Source organism: Manis javanica, chromosome 12 (genome assembly GCF_040802235.1).
Source record: "Manis javanica isolate MJ-LG chromosome 12, MJ_LKY, whole genome shotgun sequence".
NCBI lineage: Eukaryota > Metazoa > Chordata > Mammalia > Pholidota > Manidae > Manis > Manis javanica.
The window spans coordinates 106,562,923-106,579,131 of record NC_133167.1 but is presented as its reverse complement, the minus strand read 5'-3'; the positions used below and the strand labels follow the sequence as shown (position 1 = coordinate 106,579,131).

At 34.0% G+C, this 16,209-nt stretch overlaps 1 protein-coding gene across 5 annotated transcripts in view; it reads right to left on the bottom strand.

Moving 5' to 3' along the window:
* The window catches only part of VEGFC (vascular endothelial growth factor C), an 81,413-nt gene that overhangs the window by 18,430 nt on the left and 46,774 nt on the right, over nt 1-16,209 (bottom strand). For 4 of the 5 annotated variants that reach the window (XM_036996310.2, XM_073219200.1, XM_073219201.1 and 1 more), the window contains 2 exons: nt 5,425-5,638; nt 3,826-4,016 (listed from right to left, as the gene is read on the bottom strand). In XM_036996310.2, the coding sequence (XP_036852205.2) occupies nt 3,826-4,016; nt 5,425-5,638 (405 nt within the window). Of the gene's footprint in view, nt 1-3,825; nt 4,017-5,424; nt 5,639-10,694; nt 11,463-16,209 lie in introns of those variants that run through there. The other variant, XM_073219199.1, reaches the window with a different exon arrangement.

Below are 16,209 nucleotides of genomic sequence, written 5' to 3'. Positions count from 1 at the left end.
GTGGTACGGCTGAGGTTGCAGATTTAGGAGCAGCTAGACAACAGCAGGCCCAGTAAACCATGTCACAGGATTTAACCTAAGGAAAGCACCTAAATGAGAGTGCCCTTCAAAATACTCAACAACTTAGAACATTTGCATCAACCAATCAGAACCAATGCCAGCCTGAGTATCCAATCAGAAATGACTTGCTTATCTATAGCCTGGTGCTGACTCAGTCTCAGTAATGAAGTCCTGCTCAAGAATTTTGAGCAGTATCTCATTTATCATTTAGAAAAGAAAAAACTCACTGCTGCAAATGTGGCAAATGGATTGAAGGGAAATAAGAATGGTGTGTGCCAAAGCTCTGGGCAGCAGTGCGTGGTGACCCCAGCAACTGAAGGAAGCCTAGAGCATTGGAATCCCCAAAAATAAGTCCAAGGGATAGTTATGTGAAACAATGCTGTGTAGGAAGGCAGAGGCACTTTAAGTTGTGATAAAGATTTTCATCTTACTCTGAGAGCACCAGACTTATGTTTTTAAAAATATCACACTTGGGGGCAATTTACAGACTAAATTAGGAAGGGGGTCATGGAAGCAGGGGTGCAGAGAGGATGTTATTTTGTTAGTGGGAAAGAGCATCAAAAATGTCTTGGACTTCACTATGATGGTAGTAGTCATTAGGATTCAAGATATTAAGAGAGAAAATTAACCTTTGATTTGGTGATAGACTGGATTTGTGATAAGAGAGATTGGCAAATATGACCCGTTTCTGACTAGAGATGAAGTCATGAAATGAGAGGTAAAATTGGAGACCAGGTGCTTTTCTAGTGTTGCTGTTTGGGGTGGGTTTGATGTTGGGGAGAAAAAGCCTGTCTGAGGAGCTATTATACACAATATTTGGGCATCAGTATCTAAAGGAGATATATTTCAAAATATTTAATTTAAATATTAGAGTAATAATGAATAAATATTCGCTATAAAGCTTGAGATTTTTATTACAGAAGATTCACTTTAAAACAGTTTCTCTATAATAAGACAATAGAAGAATTTGTGGGAGAAATTAGTAATGAAAAATAGCTTTGGATATTGTCAGTTGGCAAATAATTTTCACCAAGAAAATAGACTAAACATTAAAAAAAACCCAGGAATCTGAAGAAATGAGCAAACAGAACAAGAAAAAGCTCAACACTACTAGAGTTTTTATTCAACTCCACATTTTTACAGTATGAGCACTTTGGAAATAAAAGCTCATTTAACAACTAATTCCAATATGACATATTTGAAATAACAACTAACGAGCTTTAATGATTATATTTGTTGATTAAATAATTCTTCAGAATCTTGTCTTTGAGTCTATTCCATGGCATTCCATTTTTAAAGGAGACACAGCCCTTTGATCTTTGGAGAATGCAGTTGGTTACTAGGCGTTTTGAGGGTCAGCCAAACTGATACTTGATTTAAATCAAACCATAATAATAAATAGTATGATATAGATACATATCAGATTGCTTAACAGAATTATTTAAAAATATACACTACTAAAGGTATTCCAAAAATTTAATTCCTAAATCACCCATATTTATTTTCTCTCTAAAAACAAAAAGACTTTTTTTTTTAAAGAGTTTAAGGAGGCCAAAAATACTTTTATGGAGTTTGGCTTGAATATAAAAGCAGCAAAATTTTTAATATTAGTATCTTTTTGAAATCAGTGTTACTTTTTAGAGAATGTCCTACTGGCATCTGTATTTCTATGTATTTACTAAAGGATTTATATATTTTTAAGAGATTTACTTATTAAGATGCTTATTAAGAAGTTTTTTCAAAAAACAGTTTTACTTCAAGGTTATAAGATAAACACGTAATATTCAGTAATACCTGTTCAGTTAGTACTGTTCTATTCAGTATAATACACAATATAAATTATAATTTCTTAGCTAACAAATTCATGATTACTGGTAGCTTTGGGAGAAGAGGGGGATGAACAAAGGAGCTGTTTTATTGTCCCTCAGCACTACAATTATATGTTTGTTTTCTACTGAAGTATAGTTGATATACAGCCTTACATTGGTTTCAGTGTATACAACACAGTGGTTCAGCAGTTTCCCATATTATTAAATCCTCACCCCCACCAATGCAGTTACTATCTGTCAGCACAGGAAGATGTTATAGAATCATTGGCTATATTCTTCATTCAATTATATATTATTCCATTAAAATATTAGAATTTTGTCTACTACTGAAACATTACCACCTTACTTGCAAACATGTTCTACTGATGACATTTCTAAATGCACGAATGGAGCCCCAGTGCTTTTCTTGTCAGCACATGCACGAATGAATCCTGTATTATTTGGCATACTTAAAGGAAATTATAGAGAATAAACCACTTCTGGCTATGCTTAATTAACTGTACTAATAATAGGAATGATGAAAGATCCCAAAACATCACCTTTTTACTTTTTTTTAATATTTAGAATTTAGGCAGATGCAAGTTGAACAGAAAATTCAGGTTTATAATTTATTTTTTGTTTGCTCTTATAGGTTTTAGTATCTAAAATGGCTTGTTCCTTAAGTGTGTGAGCAATATAAAGAAATACAGTTTTTTTCAAAAAAGTAATTTGGATTGAGTAACAGTATCTCCAAACTCAGAGACCAAATGATTGTTACAGTAAAAGTTTTAGAAAGTTTCAAGCAGACGGGAAAATGCAATTGAACAAACTGAAGTAGTAATCTTTTATTTTCACTTAATTATATAAAATACGAATAGATTTTATTGATGGGAACCATGTAGATAAGCTAAAGTTTGTATAAGATGAAACTTTTATTATGTGTTCTAAGTATAGACATTATTTAAATAAAATGCTAACTTGCCTTTATTTCTCATTCTACATATCAAATCTGATATCCCATTTTAAAAATAATTTCATGTTTCTTTCTAAAGGCCAAAGGACAGTTTTGAATATAGCCAGATTACCTATGATACTCCAGCTCTCACAACGGATTGGAAAGGCCTTTGAGCAACCCAGTTTTGTCTTTCAGGAAGAAATCTGCATCAGCCCAGCCCACAGCCTGGGCTTCTCCAACATTTCTGTGCAGAGACCAGTGGCACTTGCCATGTTAGACAACATTGAATGACTGTCATAAGCACATAAACCTGCCCTCGGACAGTCAGCGTCCTCTTCCCGTGCAGATTTGTGCTTCTGCTCTGAAAATCACAGATCCAGTCTGAACCACAAGATAATTTTCTTGGTTATTTATAGATTCTTAACACTGAAAGTGATGGGACTTTACAGGTTATTCAAAATATTTGAGATTTAGTGTCAGAATATTTCCTTTGCTTTCTAAATGAGCATACTGAATATGCTCAGACTCAGGGCTTATTTCAACAGCACACCACTATTTCACAGAACACATATATGCAATTATGTATTTTGAATATATAATTTGTGCTGTATTTCTATAATCAGGAAACTTAACTATTTAAAAGTAATTTATTGCCAAATGACCATGTTTACCTTTAGAAGTCAACGTGTTGTCATTCCATTTTTAAAAGAGATACAGCATTTTTTAAAGAGATATAGCCTGTGTGTATATGTACATACACACACATTCATATATATATTTATTTTCTTCACATGGCTTTAATAACACTGTGTGAATACGGTTCATAAAGCATCAGTTACTTTCTATATGATATTATATTATCAAAACCACAAAATATTGAAAAAGTAACTTTATCCCCCAAAGAAGATAAAAGAAACTCTGAATTGAAGTAAGTTGCTTTAAAGGGATCAGAGTTTAAGGGTTCTGACCAAGAGGGCACCCAGGTGGGGCTGAAAGACCTACCGTCTTGCTGAGGTAGCCTGTGCTGGTGTTCATGCACTGTAGCCCCTCGCTGTTACAGCAGCCTCCACATCTGTAGACGGACACACATGGAGGTTTAAAGAAGGTGTTTGTGGCTGCTCCAAACTCCTTCCCCACATCTATACACACCTCACGTGGCATGCATTGAGTCTTTCTCCACTCATTATCAATACCTGTCGGGTCATAGGGAAGGCTATGAGTTATACAGAAGACACCAAGGGGGAAAAGCCCACAGTAGTTGGAAGTCACTCACATTTGATTTCAGATTTCAGATTTAAGATAACACATAACTTTAAAGAAAGATATGACGGGACTCTAAATTGCCTTGTGAACTGGAATACAATATAATATGTAACAGTGGCTAAGGATATTTTCTTTGAATTTCTATAGCCATGTAACAAACAAAATCAGGGCTGTACTTTCTTGAAATTACACCAGTATTCTATAGCACTTATGTTTGATTTTCTAAAGAAAATGAAAATTCAGTCATGCTCATTTGCTGTATGGTATGTAGTATTTTTGTGGTCTCAAAGCAAATATAAACAACAAAATTTAATTTTTCTTTTTAAACTGAGATGTAAATGAGAAGATGGCTATGATTTTGGACTCAATTCAAACATCATTTTCAAGCAGGCTGTCTGGCAACTTTGGGTAATATCATGGTGGTAGCTACTTGAAAGGCAAGGGCATTTTCCAGCAGCTGACGTGTATCCTGAACTAAGTGTTTTTCAGGGAAGTCAAATTTTCCTGTTCCTTTTACTCTCACTCTTGGGATTCTGTTTCCAGTGAACTTTTTACCTATACCACTGTTGACTCTTCAAATACTACATTACAAATGATGAACTTCTTAAATATTCTAGTTTCTTTTCCTCATATCACCCTAACATAAAATTTTTAGAAAAAAAGGAGATAAACTTTTGGTTATTCAATATGAAGCCATTTTGTTTGTATTTACTCTCAAAATAATTTGCAATCTTTATTTAAACTTTATAGCAGTTAATATCTAACAACTGAAGGGACTTGATTTTTAAAAGCAATCCACCAATTTTATACTATTCCATTGTATGCAACAGCATAATTTTTTGTGACATTCTTTGCTAGATATCTCAGTAGTTTTATGAAAGTTCAGCTTACAAGCTGTTTACCTATGAAGGCAACAAGTAGTATTTGAAAAGATGATTTTGGGTGACAGAAATCAAGCATTTCTAAATCCAAATCAAGAAAAACAATATTGTACAATTATTTTGTAAGATCCAGAATACTGAAGTGATTAAACTGATATAGTGTATAAAATACATCTGTATGTTTTTGAAATTCTACAAAGGGATATCACCTTGATTAAAAAATTGAAGGTGTGTTGATGTACATGCACCTTTCTGTCTTTAAATTTCAAGAAGTTAGAAGTTAGTCACTTAGAGTGAAATTATAAAACGCTTATTTTGAAAGTCTTTTGTTTTCCATTTTCTTTACTTAGGGCCCTGCCTTAAAGGTGTTCAGTGTGCAAATGCTGATATTCAAGGAGCAAGCTGGCAAATTTCAGTGGCCTGACATATAATTATATATTTTCTTTGCCATACTTACTTTTCAGGATCTCTGCATTGTAATGTGCTGCAGCGAATTTTACAGTCTCTTCTGTTCTTGTATTGATGTTGGGCTGTTCTTCATTATGCTGCCAGTCCCCTTTCCTTAACTGACACTTGTACATTTTCCAGTATTCTGGGTAGAGTACTGTCATGAGTTCATCTACACTGGACACTGACCGCAACTGCTCCTCCAGATCTTTGTCTGCATAAGCCTGTCAAAGAAACATGCGAGATTAGTTACTTATCAGATTAACAGATTTAGAAACATGCACTAAAAAACCCTTAGGTTTAGTGGTATATTTTCTAGATCCCTATTAAAAATATTAATTATCCCTGAATTACTTAACTTTTCTTGGTAAAATTATATTCATATCTTAATTTAAATCAATACCACAATTAAAATAGAATTAAATATTACAGTTAAAATGTAAAATATATATTTGGCTTTTAAATTTTGTGATATATACTTTTTAAGATAATTTCTGACATCTTGTTTTAGCTATACTTGTTTTACATAACTAGTGAATTTACATGTTTGAAAATTTATACGAGCTTGTATTATCCTTCAGTATAGAAAAAAATTGAATTGAAATCCACTCTAGTGCTGTGCTTCATTTTTAGTTGTTAGCGTCAACAAAATATAATTAAGCAGGATGGTTGTGATCAGCAATCTCAGCTGACAGAAGATATTTTAGGGTAAAAAATCACATCAAGAATGGGATTTTAACAAGAGAATCACAGTGTTTATATTTTGGCAGAACCTGTCAGTATTTCCAAAAAATTTGATCAACATTTATTCTGCTAATGAAAAAGACATAAAATAGTTCAGAGAAGATCTATTCATTCTTACAAATAATTGTCTATATTACTGTGTCCAATTAAGTAGAATAATCCCAGTATTTTCAAGGTGTTTACCATATCTAAGAAAAAACACAATTGTTTTATCCATTATACTTTGAAATTATGGGAAATGGGACATTGTTTAACTTTATCAGCAAAGTGAAATACAACATCAAATGTTTATTTTATATTGTCATGATTATCCCAGCTTTTAGGTCTAAATGTATAAGTAAATACTTTGAACATTGTTCTCAAAGTTTAGTATGCCCAAGAATTACAAATGCAGTTAACTACCCCCCACCTTCACCACCACACCCCCAAGCCAGGTTTCTTGGATGGAGATCAGGAGTCTACATTCTAAAAGGGTATTTATCCCTTTCTAATTTTTGAAGTAAAAAAATTAATGTATTGGCTTTGATAATTAAAATATTATTTCATGTGGGATCAACATATAAATCAAGTACAAAAATCAAATGAATATTCATATTTGACCTGATGGTTTATAGGTCATATTGCATGATCAAAACCGAAAGTTTCTGTGATGACTGCCCTTGTACTGTTCACCATGTAAGAATTTATTCACTCTGTAAGAATTCGTTCACCATGTAAGAACTTGTTCGTTATGCTTCAGAAGATTGGAGACTGACGAGAATTAGGCTTGAGATGGATTAATGATTGTACATTGAGCATTGACCCCCCTATACTGAATTTTATTGTTGTTAACAACCATTTGATCAATAAATATGAGAGATGCCCTCTCAAAAAAAAAAAAAAAAAAAAAAAAAAAAAAAAAAAAATATTATTTCATTGACATTCTTCTCACCTATATTTTGAATAATGCAAATTATTCTGATGTAGGTGATTTTTGTATATATTTTTAGAAACATAATCTAACATTGTTTTCTTATATTATTACAGCACCTCCTAGGCAGTAGATTGTGACATGTGCTCCTTCCTACTAGATGATAAAATTGGCTATGAATTTTAGAGTCTCTCCTTTCTTCATTTATTGTGTGAATTGGGTATATCATGTAATCTCTTTAGGACTATGTTATAAAGTACTGATATTAATCCATTACTTCCTGGAATATATAGGATGACAATATGCCATTTAGCTATACAAATATAATTCTATTGAACTGATGGAGGGTAGGGGTGGAGAGGAACTTAGCTTGAATGAAAGCGACAAAATATCCTCACACTGTTACCCAGTTAATTTTTCAACACAACATGTACTTTACCCCGCCCAGTTAAATGTTTAGGAAATATTTGTCTCAGAAAAATCTCACAGATGACACAAAATTTACGAATCAAAAATGTTTTACAATCTAAAAGGACTGCAACTGGAGAGGAAGATTACGGAAGGGTGCAGGTGTATTGTGGTCGCTGCCGCTGGCAGGGTAATGTCACGCGTTTTGTTTGCCTACGCTTGCTTGAATAGCCCATGAACACAATCAGCAATGTGGGACCATATGACCACTGGGTCCCTGGGATTCTTTTCACCATAACACAGCCAGAATTACAGTCAAGTTGCACTAAGCTGATCACACAAATCTTACAAAACAGGTGTGAGTGTTCACTCTACCAAGAGGAGCTGCAACTCAACAAGACAGTGTTACATGACACAGTGAAAGATACACAAACTGTTAAGAGAAAGGGTAGTGGTGAAGAGGTACTTTCAATTAAGTATTCAAAGTCTGAAGGCAAAACTTCAGTGCTTCAAAATTTAGAAATGGAAAATAAGTAGAACATAAGTATATCTATAACAGAAAACATTGTAGCCAACAGATCAACAGAAGAAAAATATAAGCATTCGGTTCATAATAGAATGTAATTTGAAAAAAATGAAAAAAACATACTCGTAGAAAATGAAAGTTAGGCTGAAAAAAAAAGGGCCTTCTAAACGTGAATATAAAAATAAAATGTAAACTATTGTTATGGAAGAAAATATTATAAACAAAATAAAAGACATTAAAGTAAGAAAACTATTTGCAATATACATGACCGATGGAAAGGACTAGCATTAAAGTACTGCATGAACATGTCAGGGAGAAAACAAACAGGTACTTCAGAAGAAAAATGGTCAAAGAACTTGAGCTGAATGTTCACGAAGAATAAATACAATTAATATATATTCTGGGATGGCAAAAGTGGAGGAAACTGTAATTATTTTCAGTCCCGGTGTGAGTGTAAATTTGTACAGCTATTCAAGGCAAATGTGCTATTTCAAGTTGGAGGGGCTTAACAAGCTCCATTTTAGACAGCAAATTCACTCTGGAATTAAATTTGCTATTCAACAGAAGTGGTAATGTAATTATGTCACATACATGTGCAGATTCATTGTGAAGTTGTCTATAATGGTGTATATAAAAAACCTATCAAGACAATAATAAAGAATTGATTAGATAATATACAACAAAGAGAAATTAGCACAGAAAGTAATGTAATGACACTGATAAAGATGTGAGAAAGGGTTTGTAATATGTTCTATGCACAATTTATACACAGTATACACATACAATATTCATATATATTGAATAGCACAACCTTTTCACAAAATAAAATTTATAGATTGCATATGTGTGCATAACTTATAAAGAGTAAAATATATGCAACAAAAAGGTTATCTTCTCCAAATTGCAGGGTTAAAGTAGTTATTATGTTCTGTTTTTTTATTAGAAGAATTACTTTCTTCTAATAAAGAAATTAGTTCTGTATCTTAAAATACAAAAATACATTTCTGTATTTAAAATTTTCAATAATGAACATAAAAAATTTTTATTATTAGAATAAAACTTTAAGAGGAACCATCTCTCTGCATAGTGGCCAGCCGTGGTATGTACCCTCAGTCAACCTTTATTTACTTTACAGTTCATATTTCCGCATGGAGCACACCTTTGATATGCTATTTAATTTATAACAACCAGTGGCAAAAGCAGAAGCTTTAATGGCCAAAATGGTATAAAAATAGCTTGATTCTGAGCAGTCATTTACTTATTCCCGCTAGACTATTATTATATATGTGTGGCAAAAAAGCAGATGGTACTAACAAAAGACCTATATTTCTATCTTGGCTACAGATCTTATTTGAGTAACTTAGATTTCATTTCTTTGAACTTCATTTTACTTTTTAAGATGGGAATAGGCATACCTTCCTTAGAGTTTTTTTTTTTGGCATAGTTAATGTACAATTACTTGAACAACATTATGGTTACTAGACTCCCCCTGTTATTAAGTCCCCCCCCACATATGCCATTACAGTCACTGTCCATCAGTGTAATAAGATGCTATAGAATCATTACTTGTCTTCTCTGTATATACTGCCTTTCCCAGGTCCCCCCACCCTGCTACATTATATGTGCTAATCCTAATGCCCCCTTTTCCCCTTCTCCCTCCCTTCTCAGCCATCCTCCCCAGTCCCTTTCCCTTTGGTAACTGTTAGTCCATTCTTGGGTTCTGTGATTCTGCTGCTGTTTTGTTCCTTCAGTTTTTGCTTTGTTCTTATGCTCCACAGATGAGTGAAATCATTTGATTTTTGTCTTTTTCTGCCTGGTTTATTTCACTTTACATAATACCCTCTAGCTCCATCCATGTTGTTGCAAATGGTAGGATTTGTTTTGTTCTTATGGCTGAATAATATTCCATTGTGCATATGTACCACATCTTCTTTATCCATTCACCTACTGATGGACACTTAGGTTGCTTCCATTTCTTAGCTATTGCAAATAGTACTGCAATAAACATAGGGGTGCATATGTCTTTTTCAAACTGGGCTGCTGCATTTTTAGGGTAAATTCCTAAGAGTGGAATTCCTGGGTCAAATGGTATTTCTATTTTTAGTTTTTTGAGGAACCTCCATACTGCTTTCCACAATGGTTGAACTAGTTTACATTCCCACCAGCAGTGTAGGAGGGTTCCCCTTTCTCCACATCCTCACCAACATTTGTTGTTGTTTGTCTTTTGGATGTTGGCCATCCTAACTGGTGTGAGGTGATATCTCATTGTGGTTTTAATTTGCATTTCTCTGATGATTAGCGATATGGAGCATCTTTTCATGTGCCTGTTGGCCATCTGAATTTCTTCTTTGGAGAAGTGTCTGTTCAGCTCCTCTGCCCATTTTTTAATTGACTTCTTTGCTTTTTTTTGTTTTTTGAGGTGCATAAGCTCTTTACATAATTTGGATGTCAACCCCTTATCGGATATGTCATTTATGAATATATTCCCCCATACTGTAGGATGTCTTTTTGTTCTACTAATGGTGTCCTTTGCTGTACAGAAGCTTTTTAGTTTGATATAGTCCCACTTGTTCGTTTTTGCTTTTGTTTCCCTTGCCTGGGGAGATATGTTCATAAAGAAGTCGATCATGTTTATGTCCAAGAGATTTTTGCCTACATTTTTTTCTAAGAGTTTTATGGTTTCATGACTTACATTGAGGTCTTTGATCCATTTTGAGTTTACTGTTGTGTATGGGGTTTGACAATATTCCAGTTTCATTCTCTTACATGTAGCTGTCCAGTTTTGCCAATACCAGCTGTTGAAGAGGCTGTCATTTCCCCATTGTATATCCATGGCCTCTTTCAAAGAAGAAAAGAGGATCAGATCCAATAATCAGAAGAAATGATTGCTGAAGTTATTCTTCCCTTAAAATAGCAAAGGAACTTACTTATTCATTCCTTCTTACTTAACAATGGCAGTTGTATGATAGGTAAATTTGTGGATCGTTTTTTTTCTTTCAGCTAACTCTCCATGCTATGCAAATTTAAAGTTTTAAAAGTATATTTTAAAGCAAACTTTGGGCTAGGTCAGTATGGAGAGGGTTTTGGATTTGAGAAATCTTTCAATACATAATTATAAAATTCATTTTTAAAATCATACTTTGGTAGAGAGTCATAAAAATGGAAAATTAAATGGTATCCTTCTAAGGAGAAGAAATTTGTAAATGTGTTTTACACAACGTTAGCAAATCATTTTACCTAATGTTTCAGTGAAGGTGTCAGTCAGAATTCTTTAATCTACAGGTCACGCCATCATTCATTTCTATACCAACCTGAGTGCCACTGATGGGTAACCCTGGAGGCAGATATTTAAATTTTACTTTAATATTGGAAGTAATCAGAAATTTTAAGTTTTAAGTGAATTTCTGCCTAATCCTCTGAAATCTTTATTGTAAAATTTGAAAACAATGCCATAATAATGGACTCATAATTCTTATATCTATTACTGATAGCATAAGTTGTCTATTTTTTAAAAAGTCAGTTTTTTGCTTTATCACTATATGAATTAAAATAAAATATTTACTTCATCAAAATCTAAGACTCAAAATATTTTAAACACTCATTTTTAATTGTTATTTTTGAGACAACTTTCTAATTTAATGCCAAAGTAGACAGTTGCTCTCATTTTCATAATTAACACAGTGCACAACAAGGTACTTTGATATACAGTAATTTCTTGCACTCAACACTGAAAAACCACCTGCTTGTCTCTTATTCATTCATGGGATTGATCTTGCTTCCTTATAGCCTGGCAGAATGATCTCAAGAAATACTAACTCCAGCCTTTGTCCAGATAGGATAACAGAAATAGCATCAGGTCGATGGAACCAAAAAGTACGCATGTGTGCACTGACTACTAAGGGAACGCCAACAATCTAAGACTTGTTACTCAGATATTCCAGCATGTATATGGTAGAGCAGTGGCTATCAGCCAGGGATGATTTTTCCCCCGGGGGACATTTGGCAATATCTGCAGACATTTTTGGTTTTCAGAAATGTGGAGATGATCCTTCTGGCACACGAGGCCAATAAGTTGCTACATAGTCTAAGATGCACTAGGTAGTCCCTGTGCATTAACAAGAGAAAAAGAATTTTCCAGGCCAGCATGTCAGTAGTGCTGCTGTTGGGAAACCCTGCAGCCGAGTATGAGTGGGCTTTGTCATATTAGCCTCTTAAGAACATCTCAGAAGGCTGACAGTTTGCGTGAATTTCACTTTATAAAATACCTGGAGACATGTGGATGAATAAATGAATGGATCTAAAACACCACCACCAGCAGGTGGACTTGGTAATTGTAACATTCTTAGGGAGATTTATCTATTGGCCAGGGTAACTTCTCATTTTTCTTTTTATATAATCATTTCTTAACAGCATTCCTTTGTTTCATAATGTGAAGAGAATGTAGCAGTTCAGACACAGCCTTCCTAGGTAAGTAAATTAAAAATGTTTCCCCATTTTCCTTTGATTGCTTATAATTTTGTTTTAGTGACGATTCAAAAACAAGTTTTACATATTTTTCAAAAATGCCTTTTAAGAAAATTATTTTGAAATTATTAAATATAATCGTTATAATTCTTTTAGTAAAATTTTTCTTTGGTATTTTAAAGACCACTTTATGTTAGTAGTATTTAATACTCGAAGTAATATTAATAATACTTTAACAAATCTTTAATAATATTCACACAGCAAAGTAAACAGATTACAAGGCCATAGTTGGATGAGTTTTTTACAAATTGAACAAACCCTTGTAATCATACCCAGTGATTAGAGCATTGACCACATTCCAGAACTTTCTTTGTTCTTCTTAGTTGTAATTCTCCACCAAATGTTAGCATTTGTTACATTCCTGCTTTTCTCTTTTCTACCAATATAGTTTTCACTTTTTTAAAGTTTACATAAATGATATTCTGCAGCATAAAGTATTTAGTTGGTTCTTTTTTCTCAACCTTATGTTTGTGACATTCATCTTTGTTGTGTGAAGTAGTTCGTTTTACTGCTGTCTCGTTTTCCGTTGTCTCAACTTCTGCAATTTATTGATCTAGTCTACACTCTACATGTCTTTTGATGGACATAGTATGATTTTGGGGGATATTTAACCGGAAGTAGACTTGATGGCTTATGAAGTGTGCATATACTTAGTTACTGATATGGCCAAACCATTTTTGAAACAGTTGAACAAATTTACACACCTGAGGCCTGTGTAAGAAGTCCCCTGGCTCCATATCTTTGCCAGTGACTGCTAGTGTTTTTACATTATAGTCATTCTGATGGGTGCATGATAACATTTCATTGTGGTTTTAATCTGTAGTCCCTGGATGACTAATGATATTGAACACTCTTTCCTGTCATTTGGACATTAGGTTATCTTCTTACAACAAGTGCCAACTAAAAGCTTTTTATTCATTTCCGTTGGCTTTCTTATTTGTTATTGGTTTGTAAGGGTTATTAATGTATTCTGGATATAAGTTCTTTGTCGAATATGTGCATTGCAAACATCTTCTTTCACTAAGAAAGTTGTATTTTCTCTCTTGATTTGTGTTTTTTGATGAGTTAAAGCTAATATTATTAATATTAATGATGTCTGAATTTTCCCTTATGGCTAGTGCTTTTGGTGTTTTCTTTTGAAAATTTTACCTACCACAAAGTCAGGAAAATATTATCCTGTGTTATCTTCTAGAATCTTTATTATTTTACTCTTCACATTTTTACCTATAATTAACTTATAATTGATTTTTGAGTGTAATGTGAGGTACAGGTCAAGATTCTATTTTTTTCTTGTATCTGATTGATCCAGCACCATTTATTGAAAAGCCCATACTTTCGCCACAGCACTGCCCTGGGCTCTTTGCTGTGAATCATGTGGCTATATATGTTGGGTCTGCTTCTGGACTCTTGGATTTGTTTCATTGGTCACTTTGTCCTTATGCTAGTACCACACTGTATAATAGGTTTATAATTAATCATGGTATTAAGTATATTATTTGGTTTATACCTGTGATGTCACAAATTTTAATATCATTGATAATACAAAAATTATTTGCAGTTTCATTCCTCTTCTGTGATGCATTTCAATTATAGTTTCTGCAGTAAGCTTAAGGTACTTGATTGCATTAAATAATATACATCAAATACATAGCTAAGTGTCTTGTATATATGAAGGACTCAAGGATGGCTACAGGTAGTAATAGTAGTAAATATGTGGGCAACAGTTATATTAAAGGCTATTCATTAAGCTACATAAAGGTTCAAGTCTCAAAGCATTCGTTAATATTCTTATTCACTTAAAATGTAAAATCTCATTTGCCCAATCTAGGTATTACGTAGAGTGACATGTGTACACAAGAATCCTTTTCTGACAAAAGTATCTAACTTAATTCTGAATTTTCTAGGAGGGATCATGTTTTGGAGAGACTACACATGTATAGTACAGCATGTTACTAAGAACATGTGTTTGGGGCACAGATATACCTGCATTTGAATCCCAGCTTCTCCACTTACCATGTATATGACCTGTGAGGCCCATTTCCCCAAATGAAATATGAGGATTGCTGTAACAGTGAAGTGAGCTACTTTGAATTAAGGTATGTAAATAGGCCAGTGGTTGTTTATAGCAAGTTTTTAGTAATGTAGATGATGATAATCATAATGCCTCCAAGCCTGTGGTTTCATATATAAAATACTGATAATCAGATGTTATCTTGTAAAGCTGCTGTGTATGTAAATAAAATAATATCTGTAAGGCACACAGGCAGAAAGCTGTACACTAGGAAGTCACGTGTTTCTAATAAGATACCTCAGATACTTGAAGTTTTTATGACTTTTATTGAATGATTACTGTGTGCCAAGAACTGTTCTAGGTGTTCTAGGCATGCTGGCTGTAAACAAGATCTCTCCTTTCATTGAGTTTACATGCTAGAAATGATATGTATTTATTTTAAGAGCTGAGAATATTAATTATAAGGTCCTTAAATTTGTTCTTTGCCAGGAATTTGCTAATTTCAAGGCATACCTATCTTGTATATTGCAATTAATTCCACATGAATTTATTGTTGCTTATGTGCTTCTGTGTCTAAGAGATTCCAGATTATTTACTCAAGTAGCAGGGAGAGGAATTTGTTGGTGTTAAGCATTCTTGAGTAAAACAAAGTTGAATTATTTAACCAGAAGTACTGTGTATCTGAAAACATAAAAATTCCATTTTGTGCTTTTCTATTTTAAAGTTCAAAAAGAATAAATGTTATATATGCTTTTATTTGTAAATTCATTTACTCATCTCCTTATTTTCTGTTACTGATTTTGGACCATAGTTGTATACTGTGTTTCTGGAAGGGGTGTGTGTGTGTGAGTGGTGGTGGTGGGTGGCTGTAGTATGCTGAAGATACACACTCAGCAAAGCAAGCTAGAAAAATGACTGAAGGTTATCGCCATACCTAATTCACCATTAAGGATTTGTAAAATTTTCTGAGGTCAGCCCTGACAAAGTCCCAAAGCATAGTTTTCCTTAGCATTTTAACAAGTGTCAGAATAATTTTTTCTTTAACGATGTTCACCACCAGCTCATTCATTTTATGCTAATTTATTCCCATGCTAAGCCATTCAAACCATGCCCACTTCCTTCCCTCATGCCTGTGTTCAGTGGACACACTTGCCTCATACCTTATAAAGAAAACAGGTACTCGCTCATATACATGCACTCTCCCAGTCCTTTATCCTCCCAATCTTTTATTCATTTCAGGAGACGAGTAAAATGCCTCTCTTCATTGTCTCCAAAGCTGGTGTCTCTTCAGGTGCTGGCTCCTTTCTGTTCTTGGAGTAGCAACACAGCTTGTCTTGCTACTTCCCTCTCTTCAGCGTCTGTCTTTCTCTCTTCCCAACGTGTAGTGTTCCTGTTAGCACGGGAGCCTCCTGCTCCCGTATTAAACAATAAACTCAAACATATGAAGAGGGAACATCAACAGCAGAAGAGAACTCTAAGTCCACATCCCTGTGGAGCTACTGCTGTTTTTCTGCTTCAGTTTTCGAAAGTCAGTTTGCACTATTCCTCACTTCCCAGTCACTTGTCAACACTCCAGTTTGATTTCTGTCCCATTCCTCCGCTGGAACCAAGTCCGCCAGCTTCCACGGGAGCTCTTCTTTGTCCCGTCACACCTCACCTCTCTCCTGGGTGA